This window comes from Pteropus medius, unplaced genomic scaffold (assembly GCF_902729225.1).
Source record: "Pteropus medius unplaced genomic scaffold, Ma_sr-lr_union100, whole genome shotgun sequence".
In the NCBI taxonomy this organism is placed as follows: Eukaryota; Metazoa; Chordata; class Mammalia; order Chiroptera; family Pteropodidae; genus Pteropus; species Pteropus medius.
The window spans coordinates 5314489-5331667 of record NW_024356335.1 but is presented as its reverse complement, the minus strand read 5'-3'; the positions used below and the strand labels follow the sequence as shown (position 1 = coordinate 5331667).

At 48.1% G+C, this 17179-nt stretch overlaps 1 protein-coding gene across 1 annotated transcript in view; it reads right to left on the bottom strand.

The window, feature by feature from the left end:
- The window catches only part of GPR107 (G protein-coupled receptor 107), a 59447-nt gene that overhangs the window by 18459 nt on the left and 23809 nt on the right, over nucleotides 1-17179 (bottom strand). Inside the window, exons 7-14 of the mRNA XM_039861569.1 lie at nucleotides 15672-15728; nucleotides 12214-12324; nucleotides 11702-11835; nucleotides 8410-8485; nucleotides 7046-7119; nucleotides 6521-6638; nucleotides 3794-3924; nucleotides 1808-1851 (exon numbers count right to left, since the gene is read on the bottom strand). Of these exons, the coding sequence (XP_039717503.1) occupies nucleotides 1808-1851; nucleotides 3794-3924; nucleotides 6521-6638; nucleotides 7046-7119; nucleotides 8410-8485; nucleotides 11702-11835; nucleotides 12214-12324; nucleotides 15672-15728 (745 nt within the window). The remainder of the gene's footprint in view (nucleotides 1-1807; nucleotides 1852-3793; nucleotides 3925-6520; nucleotides 6639-7045; nucleotides 7120-8409; nucleotides 8486-11701; nucleotides 11836-12213; nucleotides 12325-15671; nucleotides 15729-17179) is intronic.

Here is a 17179-nt window from a genome sequence, read left to right as displayed (position 1 = left end):
GCACTGAGGGGGGCGGGGGCAGGGGGGTACTGTGCCTACGAGTTCTCTGCAGGGGAGACTTCAGTCCCGGAAACGGGCTGCTGACTCTGGAGGTGTCACCAGCATAACCATTTTTCAAAGTATGGAGTGAAATATCCATTTGTAGATTAGCTCAAAAGCATCCCACAGCATAAATCAGTTCAGTGAAGAGCATGGACCATGAAGACATCTCTATTCTGATCTGCTCTGTCCCCCTTTCAAAGGGGCTGCGATACGTGCCGATGAGAAACGGGTGCTTTCTTAACAGCATGTCATCCTGAGAATGGTGAACGAGAGCCCTAGTGTGCGCGTGACTTCCTGTTTCCACACTCGCGCTCGGCTGAAGAGGTCCCACGCTGCCACCTGGTGGAACGAACGAGAAACTGCCTCATGTGCCCCGGAGGGTGACAAAGGCATTCCTGTTCGGTAAAGTCTCTTTACCAAGGATGCTGGGGTACAGTGATGACCCACATCTTGGGCTTTACCTGCTGTGCTGTCTACCCCAGGCAGCTAAGTTACTAAGTCCTCAGCTAACGATCAACCGCTCATGGAATAAACGTTTAGAGACAGTTGCCTCCAAGCCCTCTAAAGGCCAGGTGGAGAAGGCAGAGAGGGGACCAGAGATCAAGAAGGTGAGGAGAAGGGGGAAGACGAAGCCGAGAAGGAAAGTACAGATCAAACTTCACCAGAAAACACTGCCCTTGGGATTCTCAAACATTTTCAGTCAGTCAGAAAAACGAATCCAGAAATACTGACGTGTATAAAAATAAAAAAGCAAAATGCCTCATTTTAATATATTAAAATTCAAGAAAGCTCTATTAAGTTACAAAAATAACAAAAGCGTCTTATAACACGTATAGAACCCCGAGATCTTGCCCAACTCAGGTGTGAAGCCTTGAAGTCAGGTTTAATTCAATTTAAAGACAATGATGTGACATTTTCTGTAGAGCAGGTGGGAAATAAGATTCGTCCTAATGCCTGTTTTCCAAATTTTCTCCAAACGAATCCTCGTTACTTTTATAATCAGAAGACAGGTCAGCAACAAAACTTGTATTAACAACGAATAAATACTCTGCCTTAAAGAACATGACTACCCGCACTGAGCGTGATTTCATGGATCCAGAGGATGCTCCGACCTTGACCTGTGGTCTAAACCCCTCATGCCAGGGCAGCCTGCGGTCATAAGCACCATTCCAGCGGGCCCAGAAGCACACACATTTTCTTTGTGGCTCCTTTTCTGACTTAGGAGGCATGGTTGGAAAACTGAAGAGACTCAAAAGAGTTTTAATGGCACAACCACTTGAAAATCAGACAGTTTTAAAAGTTCTTTCTGGCATCGGGCTCACTTTAAATTAATGCCGACACGTCTATTTTGAAAGCGTGTTAAATCGGCAGGAAGGGATGCTTTACACGCAGCCATCCCCTTCCACAATACCTCCTGTTCTCACAGTGAAGTGTCATCTGGTCCTTCCAACACAGATTTTCTCTTCCTGACTCAGTTCTGAGAAGGCGAAAATCACGCTCACGAAAGAAACGAAATGAATCATCTTGATGAGCAGCAATCGCCCCACGCCTCCTTACAGGGCTGCTCTCTGCAACGCCTAACACCTGCCGCCTGCCTCTCCACTAAATGACCCGATGGCCCTTCCAAAGCTCCCAGGGAGCACCTGACCAGCCCCCCAGGTAGACTGCACCTGAGACCCATCCTTCCCGCTCCGCCTCTCAGCGGTACCCAGGCTGTGGCTTCAGGAAAGGCTGAGCAGCACGCAGAGGGCCCAAGGGGACTTGCCTTTTCCATCTGTTGCTGATGCTTCTTGTAAATGCCTGATTGACCTAAAAATAAACATTGGAAGAACAAAAGATTAGCTAATAAATTTGCATTCCTCTTTAATTGCAGGGCTAGCTGGTAACTTGAGGCCTTGAACCCTTCAATTATAAACTTGAAAGGTTGGATGAGAAGATTCTGGAGACTTTCCCTAACCACGGGATCCGTGATGACACTTCAGCATGGACCACGCTCAAGCCTGAGTTAGAGGTGCCCTCTGCTGGCTGAAAAAAGTCTGGCAGGGGCCTGGGCTTGAGGAGAAAACAACAAACCCAATCATTCAACACCCCTGATCTCCTCTATTCCCACAACTACCACCCCCAACCCAGAGCCAACGCGAAGACAACAGAGTATCTGCGCTCACCTGCTACCTGGAGAGAATGGACCCCATCAGGTCCCAGGCTGACTTCCAAAGCCTGGGTCTAGGAGCTGTGAGCCCATGGCCTCATGCAGGCTCTCACTGACTAGAAGTTTACGACTTGGATAAAATGCCGGCTTCTGGGGAATGTTTTTTCTAGCTGAGATGTGCTGGTAACTAATGACCATCCGCGCAGTTCAGGCAGGAGAACACTAACGTTACTAAAGACGCCGCAGATCAGAGTTCTAGGGAGCATTGAAAGGCGCCAAGGGGAAGACCCTCGTAAGGGGAAGACCCTCGTAAGGGGTGAGCAGGGCAGATGCGGTGTAGGGGGCGGGCCAGACCCGGGAGGAGTCTGACACGCCCACCGGCGCATCACCGACGGAATCCTCCCTAGTATTTGATTTTTTTCATTTTATGGCAATTTTCCAAAAATTTACCTTAAAGAATCTTGCCATTTGGCATCTGCTTGTTAGTGCTGTAACTGACAAGTGGCAGGAAGTGGCCACTTGTAGGTGTCTAGCACATCGGGGTCTCCCCAGGCCTCCCTGCGCCTTCTCTTCTGCAGAGTGGCCAAAGTAAGCGTAGGGTCTCACTCGGTTCCGTAACAAGAAGGCGCTTTCTGTCCGGAGACAGCGCAGGCCACCGTCACAGACGCCGACTCAGCTCTGCCTGGGCAGGACGCGCGCACGCTGTGCAGATTAAACCTCATTCGTACTCTCTCCTCTCTGCTGGACTGATACGTGTACACGGGCGACGTCCAACGGAATTAGGCTTAAGCGGCTGAATGAGGGTGACACTCCACGCCATGTTCTGAGCAATCAGAGTAACTGACTGACCTGGTAAACCTTAGGATTCTAAAAAATATTAACTTGCTGCATGAAGCACTGCGATGCAGAGCCCCTCATTTCCAACAGAAAGCAGGTAAACATGTACTTTTTAAAAACTGTTACTCTGAAAGAATTAACTGCTTCCAAGTAACCACGGTGAGGGTGAGTGCTTCATTTCTGCCAGCCGTTTCCTCTGCTTGCTTCCCCCCGAAGCAAGAGTTTCCCTCACTTGCATGAGACTGAATGAGGGCATTTTCTCTCCGCGACGCTGACTTGGCACTTACACTCTCTACACGTAATCAAGGCACAACATACGTGTCCGAAGTCTGCCGTCGCCAGAGATAAAGCAGCCATTCTGAACACCTACACTGTTTATGCGTTGAGAACTGTCACTAGCTTTATATTAGTTTACCTCCTCATTTTCTATCTAGCTTGGCAAGAAAAGCCTATTTATGAGATTTCTTTACTTACATTCCCTCAAAATTCATGCTATTTTATGCTGCTAGTAAATTCTCAGTTCCAGACTCTTCTCTATTCTCTGAACTATGCTAAAAGCCAGCCATGGTGCCACATCTGCTCTATCAGACGCCACTGGAACCTGAAAAAAACACAAACTCTAGGGTCCTGCCCTGAGACCCAGAAAGCTGTATTTGTTACACAGATGCCCCGTGTGACGGGGACCGGTTGGAAAATGGCTGGCTCAGCTGCCAGTGTTGACAGCCTGGTGGCACACACGTGGCCTCCCTCCCTGCAGGTACTCACCACACCACGGGGAAGAGGATGGCTCCACAGCACAGCAGGTCAATCAGAAACAGAGAATCCTTCCACAGGCTATACTCTGTTGTCCCCTCCTCCGTGGACTCTATGATGATGTAGGCCACGTTTGCCAGGACCTACAGGACACGAGAAGTTGCTGAGGCCCCAGAGCGTGAGTGGACTCTCACAACAGCAGCCCCAATGCGGGGGCACACTTGCGTCTGCAGCCCCCCACCCGCGGCCGTCCTCTGGGCCCTCCTCCCGAGCTTGTGATGGCTCTGGCCAACAGAGTGAGGTGGAGCGATGCCGTGACATTTCCAAGGCAAGCTACACCAAGGCCCGGCTTCTCCTGCCTCTCCCTTGAGACACACAGCTCTGGAGCGCTGAGCCTTCTGGTAAGAAGTCCGGCTGCCTGAAGCTGCCATGCTGGAGAGACCGGGCAGAGTGTGTGACAGGTGCCTGAGAGCCTCGCTGTTCCCGCCCGATCTGATCAAACCTGCCAGCCTAGCAGAAAGAGGCAAGAGAAGGTTTCACCAGGACCCCCGGCCCAGCCACCGTCTGGTTGCAACTGCAGGAGACACCGAGTCAGAAGGATGCAGTTAAGCCATCCCCAGCTCCTGACCCACGGAAAACGTGAGTGAGAATAAACGCTGCTGTCTTAAGTCACTAAGTTTTGGGGTGATTCGTTGTGCAGCATCAGATGACCTGGACGCTTTGCTTTTTTAGGCCTCAGCAGGTCACTCAGGTGCTCGACAAGTGGCACTTCACATCCGTTCAGCCACGACACCCAGATTCCTCAAGTCCAAGTTCTGCCTGTGCGGGTGCCTCTGCTTCTCAGTGACGATGACTCTCAGTGCCAGATGCTGTCGTCAGAGGCCAGAGGGGCAAGGACGGCCGACTGCAGCCCCCTGGCAGAGGAGCCACACCGGCCTCCCAGGGACGGCTCCCGCGGGTCCTCTCTATGCTGCACGCCGCCCAGGTCCTTCCACAGGTCATCGGCTTCCATCTCCAAAGTTACAGCTCTGCCTCGTGCATTCAGCCCCGTTACTAAGCTCCTAGCGTGTTACGGGGAGCCCTCCACTGGCCCTCGGACACGGAGACGTTTAAAGCTGTGATGTTCCTCCACATCAAGGACAGTCTCCGAGACGCCCTTTGGAGCCCCCACTGGTGTGGAGAAGGCTGTGGTCCCAAACCCCCGGGCTGACTTGTCCCCGTGCAGGCGCCCCTGCCCGCTCCGCGGCGCTCTCCTGGGAAGTCTGCGTGGGCTTCCTCCTGCCGTCTATGGAAATCTTCTCAGGGAAATCACGGCAGAAGCCACACTTCACTTAAAATCAGCGCAAACACTGTTCTGAAATGCTCCTCTGACACCCGGCTTCTGGGTCTCCCCGAAGCCCGGTGGACCCTGCACGTCCGCCTCTGGCGCGAGCTCTGCAGACAAAGCGGGACACAGAGGCTTCCACAGCCCACGCTCTGATTCGCTTGTCCTCAGTTCGCACTCGCGACGCACGAGACAGCGTTCGTTCCCAGAGCGCTGGTGCGGAACGAGGAGCCGGGACGTCCCTGAAATGCCATTTGCGCCTCTCTCGCCTCAGCCCGAAACGCAAACGCGTGGGGGGCAGAGAAGCGGTTTCGACTTTCAGGCTGACGGTCGAGGCCTTCCCAGACTAGTTTCTGGGTATGAACACACGTGACTTCTTTATATTGAATTTTTTATTTTATTTATTTTTTCTTTTCCCCTCTTTAATCCCCACCCCATTTCCACTGGACCCTGACCTATGGATGTTGCCATCTCCCCTTAAGAACTGGATCTCTGAAGGCGGGGCATCTCCTCCCACATGCTCTCTGCATGCACCCGGGGCCTGGTCCGTGGCTCCACCTGGGGCACGAACCCAGGACCTTCTGCATGTAAAGCAGACACGCTAACTGCTATACTATGGAGCCGCCCCTATGTTGAATTTTTTAAATGCCCTTGTTTTCTCTGAGTGACTTGCTATGAGGGTAGCTTTGCTGCAAACAGTGCCAAATCTCCAATCGCCAGAGCGGAGCGGGCCTTTCCGGGTGCCTAGGGAGTTGTCCCCTTCCTTCCCTCACCTGCCACATTTACACCAGGCTCCAAAATGAGCCTGGTTGACGAGGACTACTTCGTCAACCTTTGGTTGAGCAGAGCGGAGTCGCTGTGCATCCCTGCCGGGACCTCTCTGTTTGTCACGAGTCCTTTACACTCAGGTTCCGCCCGCCTAAGACTGTTTATCATAAGACAGGTTCCCCTGCCAAAGGGCTCACAAGCCTGAAAGGCAGGCCTCAGCCCAGGAAGGCTGTAACAAATACGTGCCCCTGCGGCCTGCTTCATATTCTGCCTCGTGGAAACTCAATTGTGTCATTCGCAGTTTTAAAATAATTTGTTAACAAAATCGCTAGGTATTTGAGCCTCTTTGCTAAGAGGCCCATTTTGTTACAAGGTGAATGGGCAGAAAGGGAGGCAGGGTGTCCCCCCAGCCTTGCCACAGCTCTCGATTCGAGAGCACACGTCCACGTGCTGGTTTAAAGGTGACGATGGTCCAGCACCCCCCAGAGTAGTGACGTGAGGTCTAGGTCTGTAAGAATTCAGACACGGAATGCCTGATGGCAGAGACCGGGGTCTGGGTGAGCCGACCCCCTCTTCCCAGAGAGGCCTGGGGCTGAACCCTGCTGCGCGCCAAGACAACTAGAACAAGCAGGGTTAGTGTCGCCTACCTGGAGCGGGATGACAATCATGAAGATCTTTTTGTCTTTATCGGAAAGGATGTGCTTAATGAAAGCCCAGCCGGTGCCAATGAGTGCGATGGTGATGAACAGCAGCGCCCCCTTCAAACTAAAACAGAAAAGATTTCACAGGTGCAAGTGGGTCTCTTCAGACTCTGCAAGTTAGATCCCACAGCTCATTCTATGATTTCACGTGCCGCTTGCAAAAGACGGGTGGCTAAATTCAGGAAATTCATCTCAAGTGAGCAACACTTCTTTCCAGGCACACAAATAGGTAGCTATGCACCCCACTACCTGAGCAGCCGATCCCCTCAGCGAGGCCACCCCTCCCCAGGGGCATGCCAACCGCCCCAAGCTCTCAGGTTTGGACAGCTGCCTGAATACCGCACGCCTCTGGCATGGCAGGAACCCAGAGTGACTGCCACAGGGGGCGAGGCCGGTCCTGCCAGGGATTCCCCAACCTCTCGTATGTGACTTCGCGGTATGAGCACGTCACGTGTCACCCGGCATACTTACAGGTGAGTGATGTAGTACACGACGGCCCACCCCTCAATCGGAAAGCCCTGGGAGGAGATGTAGTGGTAGTCGATCTGCAATCAAACGAGTGTGTCTCAGCGAGGTCGGCGGCTGGCCACACGCCGGTGCGCACGCAGTGGGACAGGAAGTGCTGCCTGCGGACCTCGGGATGGGGGGGCTGCCCTGCCCCACTCCCTAGTGACTCACTTGTCAATTCATAATTAAGCACGTGAGTGTGCTGCCAACGTCAGCTAGCTTGAGAACCTTGACACGAGTTTCAACGTCACTAACAGCCAGCCCGGGTCCCTCTCCTGGGCAGGTGATTCACCCCGGCCAATGGCAACCTAGTCTTTTCTCTAAAATCTCCCAGTTCCAACTGCCACAGTTTCCCAACAAAGAACTTTATCGTTCATACCCGGCTGCTTACATAGGTAAATAAGTCACTCGCTTAGTAAGGAAATCTATGTGGAATCACCCAGCTTAGAACATATTTTCTTTGAAAAAAAAAAAAAATCTGTAAATTCAGAGCCTCTTGAAGTTACCAACTAATTTTAATTAAAGGGGCAAGTTACAATAGTGCCCCCCAAATCCTTCCTGGCAGAACTCACGAAGGTGACATAAATGTCTTCATATGTATTTCATCCTATCACAAATGATCATCTAGATATAAAGTAGCTCAGGAATCCTATTACTTATTACCTACATGGTGCCAGAAAAAATCCTTAACTCAGGTGTAAATAAGAAATCATCCAAAGAACTGTTATTTCTTGAGACTGTAACTGGATCTAGTACATTCTCTGACAGCCTTAAGTGCAGCAGGGGACTGTCACCTATGGGGCGCCTCACAGGCCTTCAAACTGGGGACGCTGTGACCTTACTCTCATGAGCAGGCTCGTTTCAGTTTGTGTCAGCACTAAATATTCAAAACTCCAGTACAATTTTATGCCTCAATCTGCAGAGCATCAATTTTCTCTCAAACAAGTATGCGAACGCTGAATTTCCAATCAATGGGGACATGAGGGAATATTTGGAAAAATTAAGGGAGTCATGGAAACATTTAGCAAATGGCACTCTAATCTCAAGAAATGACAAAAAACAAAGCAACGAAAAAAAAGAAATAAAAACAAACAAGTGTTCTAGGAAAACTGTGGTCTGTGGCCAACATCGGATGTCTTCAGTTTGGTGGCAGGGAGGTTTTGATCTATCCCCAGGACTGTCTCCCCAGAATGAAGGAGGCTTTGGGACAAAGGTATTCTTTCATCTTTGTTTCCCACTGATCTACCCACTTCCTTCTAATTGACTTTTCCTGCTCGTATAGGCACCGTACGTCATTTCAGAAATGACTCAAAAATATTAATACGTACTGCATGGAACACCAAAGAGAGAGACTTGGTGAACGGAAGGGCCGCCATCAACCAGTGAATTTTAAATACCTCATTCCTATAAAAACAGAGAGAAAAGAATGAAAAGCATATTTCATTCTCCCAAAAGCCTGCCGAAGCTCCAGGCGTCAGACACATTTATAAGGAGGCAGTAAATGTAATCTAAACAAACCACAAACATGAACCCTTTTATTAAGCAAGCAGTTTCTGTGAGTGGAAAAGGCCTTGACCGGAGTGCTGGAGTCACCTCTAATGTGTGAGTCAGTGTCGTGAGTGGAATTGAGAGCTCTGCACTGAAGCCAGACGTGATGGGCTCCGAGTCCCAATGAGCTGGAAATCTAAACAGGTTGGTGACTTCTCCCCCGGAAACCACCTGGAAAGGCCACAGAAGCGTGAGGTAGACGGATCCACAGGAATGATGTGAAACCCACAGGAAAGGGGGAGGCTGGGCGCAGCAGAGGGGGACATCTGTAGTGTGTGGAGCCAGGCGGCAGGGATGCTCATGCCCTTATCTCCCTTTTGTGGCTGGAACCCGCCACACACACCAGGCCAGCGGGGCAAAGTGCTCACGCCCACCGCCACGCCCACACAGGTACTCGTCCGGCTTTGTGCAGCCGGGCATTAAATTAATTAAATTCCTCTGCCCTTGCGCACCTCACCCTAGGAAGTAACTTAATAGGACACACAAGACTGTTTGGGAGAAAAACTTAAAACTCTATTAAATAAAATATGTACACAAAGACTTGAGTAAGAGCCACAGAGAACACTCACACGCTCATATCAAGACACTCAGCAAAGCTGCAGCAGTAAAAATGTGGGAGGAGGTAGCATCAGATGAATAAATCAACAGAATAGATAGGACTGTGAGAAGAACAGTATCTGTAGATAGTGTACTTTCAATAAATTAAAAATACATGCAACATCAATGAACATCAATGATTAATTTATAAGACGGCACAAACATCCCAAAACACACATTTAAGCACGTTTGAGCGACTGGGAAGGAGTGAGCCAGGGGTAGGAAATGAGGGGAAGACAAGGAGTGGGCCCTGCACGGAGATAAGCAGGGCGTGTCGTGCACTGACGCACACCCAACTTCCGGGTTGACTTCCTCCCTGGTCATTTCCTGTCCCAGGGCCCACGTACTTGAAACCAGCAAGGAAGGCCAGAGTCATCTGTCACTCCTGAATAGCAAAGAGAGTTAACCCACCCACCAGCAACCGCACAGTCCTCGTTAAAACATCCCTGCCCGGGGCAGTGACGAGATGGGAAGAACACAGGCTCTGAAGCCACTGAATCAGCTCCGACAGCGCTTCTCCCCTGATGCCCATACTCGCTCCACACGTCAGCAACCTCTTCTGAAAATGGGGCGGTTCCTATCTCAAGGCGCTGCTGGAAGCCCAGCCGAAATCACACACGCAAGTGCCTGGCTGAGCAGAGAGCTGGCACTCACGCACTATCAGCTGCCTGTGCCCTTTCCTCCTCCCCAGGACACCCCTCCCCACTCTCCAGGGCCCACAGCTGAAATGACAGAGTTCAGGGGTGCCACACATGTGTGACAAGGGGATGTGGGTTCCAGTGGCAGCTCTGTCAGCTGACCCGAGCCATGGCTCTCACCACCCCTCGCCCACCAAGGCCTCGCTAAAACGGGGCAAAGATCCCCCAGTCCCTCCCGGCTGTGAGGGGCTGCGAGCTGGCAGCCTGGGTGTCACATCCTTCACATGACTCAAATTTCCAACCTAACGCCACTGGCTGGAAGACTCCCGGAAACGGGGGATGGGGCAGAGGGCGGAATCACACATTTCTGCGAGTCTATCGGACTCCAACAAGAAGCTTAAAACACGCTGTACAGAGCCGGTCAGCCTCATTTAACCACAGATGTAAAATTGCTTCCAGTTTTATATAAGGGAACCAGTGACAGTGTTGTATCACTAAACAAAAGGAAATTAAAATACCACTGAATGCCTGGTTAGGAAACTATTTTGTATGTACCTCCTATTTGCATAGCTTCCTGATGTGCCAAACGAATTATTTTGGGGCAAATCGCATAACTCTGAAGACCTATGGCTCTGGAGAGGAAGCCAGGGCCAGTATACTTCGCAGTCTTGTAGCTGAGGAGAAAGGGACTTAGGGTGTGAGGCCCCAGACTGCGGGAACGGTCAGCGTCTGCGCTCGAAAGCAGGCCTCTGTCTCCCGTTCTCACTTCTCTAATAAAGGCAAGAGCAAATCTTCCTTTAAATAAAACCCTTTTACGTCTGTCTGAATTTGTAGGATGCGTTTTTTCTTTATTAATTGCTCCCTGATCGTCTACTCCAAACGTGATTACATGGGGCCCTTCAGAGGAGAATGAGCTCTTTCCACCTGGTGGGTATAAAGGGTGTTCCAGCAAACGTGGATCAGCCAGTGACTGCTCCGAGCCGAGCCCAGGGCCCCCAGCCGAGCACATCCACGAGAAGACAGGCCTCTAGGGCCAAAAGAAGTCCCAATTTTTTCCCCGATGCCTCAGAGAAAGTAGTGTTATCTCGGGTTCTTAATTATTATATAAATTTAAATTAATACATATTACAATACTATATTCACATAAAACCATTTACTCAGTTTATGGACCTTATCCTGTAACAAATACTTCGCAATATTGTTTAACTGAAAATCAGTATTTTGTTCTCAATTTTGGGGGCAGGGAGAGAGACTTAAAAACTAGCTCCACATATACACAGCTGGTCCCCTCGAGCGCCAAGTACAGGAAGTTAGAGCCCAGGGGTTTCAGAAGGCCAGTAGCCAGGAAGGAGGGCTTTGAAGAGGTTTTCTCCAGTGACAAGCCTCTGAAGGTCAGTGTCCATCCCAGCCCGGATCTGAGCTGAGGCCTTGGGAACTAAGCAGTACCTCATGCTCTCACCCAGCCAGTGGTCACTGTCACTCATCCCCTCCCAAGGACAAAGAGCCCGTAAATGGGACCAATGTGTTCACTCTAAGTCCTGCACTGCGGTGTCTTCACTATGGAGACGCTTGGCTTACACATTTAACGTTGCTTGTGTATTAATGAACTATTTGGATTTGCCTTTTAAACAAAGCAATGGGAAGTGAGCAAACACCAAGGCACGGAAAGGTCTTCCACGCTACAAGCTCCCACAGTCTCCTTGTGTTTTGGGAAAGATGATGTTTGAAGAGAACAAGCTAGTGCTAATTCCTTCCAGGTGCAGAGGCCAGCAAAGAGTGAGGTTATACAAATTCCAACCCACTCTAAGTTAAAGGGCTCCAGGAAGTAATGCTTTACCGTCGTTTTCGAAGGATGTGAATCCAGACGGTCCCAGAGAGGAAAAAGAAAAAGGCCATGGAAATATATAATTTAGGGAGAGGGATTTCTCCCGCTGAGAGGTAGCTGTCAGGATTCTTCTCTGTGATCTCGATCTGAAACCAACATGAAATTAATTGTTATTTTTCAAGGACAGATCATTCCACATTCAGCAATTTGTAATCTTAGCTATTTCGCTTAAGCTTAAGAAAGTGAGTATCAGTAGAGAACAATCATATTCTCAATGCACAGGCTGAAGGGTAAACACATCCTAAATTGTTCTATATTTTCTTGTTCGTGAACCCTCTGCTGAAGTATCTGCCCACTGGCAGAGACATTATTCTGGCCACATTCTTCTTTTGCTTAAGTGCTCTTAAAACCTATTATTTAAAAAAAAAAAAAAAAAAAAACCCCTATTCTTATAGAGAAATAAATGTCTCACATTTTACACAGCTGACAAAACCCACGTGGAAGAGATTCCACAAGGTACTCACATCAAGGCTGAAGGAAAACTTGTCATTAGACCACATTTTATTTCCAAGGCATTTATGGAAATAAAGACTGTAGAGGCCTTCTTGGTCATCAGTGCTGATATTAAAGAAAAACTGAAAGTGAAGAAGAAAAAAATTAAAGGGCACCCAAATTCTCAGCTAAATCTTTAAATCTTAGAAATCATGAATACTATAGACAGAAGAAAATACAGACTACTTAAAATCACATTGTCCCAGAGCAGTTTAAAACAGATGTTTTCTTGTATTGTGATTTCCCTCCAATATTTAGTTATTTCAAGCCAACAAGAGATGACAAGATTATAGGTATACAGAAAATACCTATATACCCACTACCTAGACTCTACAATGAATATTTCATTCTCCTTGTTTTATCACGATCTATTCCTCGGTGAGGGGTTTTGGCAGAAGTCTGAAGAGATAACCTAAGAGGCAGTTATCTAGTTTTTGATATCTAGTTTTTAGTTGCTCTTTAAGTAAAAACAACTCCTGAAAAAGAAAGGAGGTTCGCTTGACACTCTAAAAGGTAAACAACCAATATTCTCTCATGAAAATTTATACCTATCATTTTAAACACTGTAATAAATGCTGTTTTCTACATTTAGACATTTTTTATGTTTTTCATATATTTCACATGTTCAAATTAAGTTTTATGTAAACTGAAAGACATTATACATACATAAGATCACAAAAGTGACTCCTTGGTCTATTCTAGAGAACATTTTACTATAAGCCTAAAATATATTGTTTAGGGCTACATATACATATGGCAAACTATAAAGAAAGGTGAGATGATCATAGTAACGTTTTTCATGATAGGATTACTCCAGAGTTGGGAAGGGATGTGAGGGACATACAGGGATTGTGGGGCGTTAGCACTGCTCTACTTCTTATCCCAGGTGATGGTTACAAAGGTGATTCTTTACGACTATTTGTACTCAACCGGGTACTACACACTCTTTTGTATATATATTATACCTTACAATTATTTAAAAGGATTAGGAAAAAAGAGACATCTGATAAGAAGATAGAAGTAAAAGACCAAGAATATTCAAGCTGAAATTATTAATCTGTTAAACCACATCCCAAACTTGTCACTGTAAACGTGAGGTGTGCATATTAGTCCACACAAGGCAGCCAGAAAAAAAACAAAAAAACCTTTTCTAAACATATTAATGACTTTTAGTTCCAAAATACCCAAATGAAGTTTCTAAGAAACATGTTTTTTAAAAATCAACAGAATCATCACAGTCAATCAGAGTAGGCACCCAACTCTTAAAGAGAAAATCGCAACAAAATAAAGCAAAAATGTAAATTTTAGAGATTGGAATAAGCCCTGACAGTCCCCTTCCTGCTTTGGGTACATAAGTGACCATCCCTGTTCGTGGCTGGAGCAGAAAGGCTCGGCGTGACTGCACTGTCCACAGTGGCAGGACCCTGGGTAGCGAAACAGCAAGGAGACACCTACTGAGTCCTTTACCAGGAGGGGGAAAGCTGCGAAGAGGCAAGCTGTCCGGGCACTGCCGTGTCATGCAACCCAACGCCCCGACGAACTGGCTATTCCAACCGGGGTCCCTCAGGAGCAGTGTGCTGCGTGCCCCTGGACATGCACCTCACACAGAGCATTAGTAACTGATGAACACAGGCACCTTACAATGCTTTATACAAAGCATTCAAAAAAATCATTTTATTAACAAGCATTTTAAAGTGAGGGGGGAAAAAGTACCTTTTGTATTTTCTTAAGGAGGTAGTAAAGCAAAGCGGTTAAACACATGGGCCTTGGAGTCAGACTATCCTGGGTTTGAACCCTCCTTTTAGGCAGGTGCTGAACCTCTGAGCCTCAGTTTCCTCTCCTCTCAAAGGGGAACAGTAACAGTACCTACTCCGTGAAGTTGTTGGGAGGATGAACTGAACTAATGATAACGTATCAGTACTTGGCACGGGCCTGGCAGGCATTCATTCACCTCCATGGTTACTGATGAAGAGCCTGTCATGGGCCAGGCCCAAGGTTAGGAATTTCATTCATATCAACCATAAAAGATAAACATCCCTGCCCTTCTGGTGACTTTCGAAAGGGAGGGACTGACAATAAACATAATAAATGAGTCAGTTACAGCACGCTAGAGAGAAAAGCGGAGGGAAAAACAGAGCAGAGGGATGGAGCAGGGGAGTGGGCTCCATTTAAAATATGGTGATTGGAGGAAGCTTTGTTGAGAAGGTGACATCTGAGCAGAGACGTGAAGGAGGAAGAAATTCATCATGAGGGTTCGGAGGGGCACGCCTTCCTCCCACCCAGCACAGTGTGAGCGGAGCCTAAGGCCTGCTCTTACTAGGAGCAGCGAGAGGGCCTGTGCACCTGGGGTGGGGGGCGGAGCCGAGGTGGAAACCGCCAGCGGCCGGACCACGCGAGCTCCTGGACCAGCGCGAGCACTTGGGCTTTTACTGAGACAGATGGGAAGCTGCTGAGGATTCGGAGCAGGCGAACACCCCACGAGCTCTCAGTTAGCTACTAATATCAGTGACTACTAAACTTAAAGAACATAAAAAACTGTTAGATAGGCAAAATAATCTCCGGTGAAAGAAATCAAATGCTGGATGCCGGGGTGGGGGACTTCCTGACGTGACAAAAGCACGGAGAATCTTGACAGAGAGTGGGATGCATGCGTGCACGCGTCTGTCAAAACTGATCGAACTGTGCGCTTCAGGCCTGTGCATTTCACTCTAAGCAATTACACCTCAATTAATAAAAACTGGTTAGAAAAGAGGCAGTGACTCTTACACATTAATGATAAAGATTATCTGTATAGTGCTTTACAGAGCACTTTTAGCTTTTTAAAAAATGATACACGTAACAACGCTATAAGTTCCATCAATTTTCATTTTTAGATGATTAAAGGGCGAGGTTCAAAAGTTAAGTGAGTTGTCCAAGGTCACCAGCTGGTAAGTGGGTGCTAAGATCCAATCCAATGTCCTACCCCATACGTAGGCTGTGATGCTGCCACAAACACACGCAGCTAATAACGGTGACAGCTGAGCAGGTCACTCAAAGCCTCTGAGTCTCAGTGACCTCATCTCTAAAATGACAACGTCACCCTAAGTGATCACCCACGGTCCTTTCAGGTACAGAATCCTGTGCTTCTGGAGCACCGCGAATGGGAGGTGGCATGGGATGAGAGAGGCAGAGTTGCAGGGACCACCAGGCAGAACTAGGTTGGAACCTGAGCCTTGTCACTGACATCGGACATTCGTGAAGTTACTCATTCTCAAAGACTTAGGATTTGATATGCAGTGCATGGTGACAGCCACCTTGTAGGTTTGTTATGGAGAGACCTACTGTATTCAAGTGACTGATAGTGCGCCTAAATTCAAAATTCCTTTAAAAATTCACCCTTTTACATGGTAGAAATAAATTCTATGAAGCTTTACTCAAAGAAAATACATACCTGAAATGAAACTGCCCCATCATTTTTATGAACAGAAAAAGATTTCTCTCCCATGGCCTAAAAAGACATAACAACCTGTTTTAGGATGCTGGCAGAAAAAGGAAGCTAATAAAAATAAAGATTAAAAAAAATAATAAAAAAACAACCTCAAAACACATTCTTCTTCAACCATAAATTTGCTGACCTTTAAAAGCTCCCTGAAAGTAAAAGTCACCCTCCTTTCAAGATGTCTGAAATCCCCTTTCACAGAGAATGGTCATTCTCCTTCACCCATGTCCCTCACTCGGCTCTCTCTTCTGCCGTCCACGAACCCCCATTCCCTGCCCCCGCCCCAACCTTCCTGCTGGAGCCTGTCTCTGCTCTTAAAACTTCAGCCAGAATAAGGATGCCGACCAGGCCACACCGGATGCATCATCAACACGTTGCCATTGGTACAGTGGACTAAGCAATGCAAAGGAGGAACTGCTGATATACGCGACGACGTGGATGAACTCCAAGTAATTATGCTGAGTGAAAGCAGACAGAAGAGAGCGCGGACTGCAGAGTAAATCTGTATGAAGTGTTATGAAACTAATCTACAGATCGGTGGTGGTTTGGCTACGGGAGGATGACAAAGGGACAGGACAAAATTCTGGGGTGATACGCTCACTGTCTTGATTGTGGTGGTGGCTTCACAGGTATACATGCAAGTCGAAACTCATCGAATTGTCGTTTTAGTTACAGCAGTCTCCCCCAATGGATGCCTGAAACCGCAGACGGTCCTAAACCCTATATATACTATGTTTATGTTTTTTCCCATACCCACATACCTATGATAAAGCTTAATTTATAAATCAGGCAATTTCACAGATGGAAGATTTGCTCTTATCATAGATTTTACCAACGTCATGATACAATTTTTTTTCTTTCCTTATTAAGTGAAGAAACGCCACCCCATGGCTTGGAGGAAGCACTCTGCGGCTTCACCGTGGCATACCTGATCGGCCGGCAACACTACTCTTGCACTTCGGGGCCGTCAGTAAGCAAAGTAAGGGAGACCTGCACAGGAGCACCACAGTACCGTGGCAGCGGGTCTGATGACCGCGATGGCTACCGAGTGACTGGTGGGCGGGCAGCATACATGGCTGGCCCTGTAGTACCTAAAATCCTTCTCTCTGTCCCCAAATGTGTACCTGGTAAACAGGCCAGAGCCCAGCACTGTCACACTGGTCTCCACTTCCAGTCCTGGCTCCGACAGCCGTCATCTCTCCCTTCCCTTCTTCCTCCACTGACAAACCCACTGAAAGCCACGCCCTGATGGCTCTGCCTTCCAGAGGGTTCTCCAGGTAACTCCCTCCCCTCCGCCCTCACCATAAGTGCTCTAAAACTCAGCACTCAGTTTTACTTTGAGGTTGTGGCAGTGTGTGCACTTTATCTCTCTAAACTCAAGGCAACTCTCTTTAGATTAGGCGTGTACACATACGCATATCACGTGCCCTGGATGTCTTGATACTTATATAAACACACAC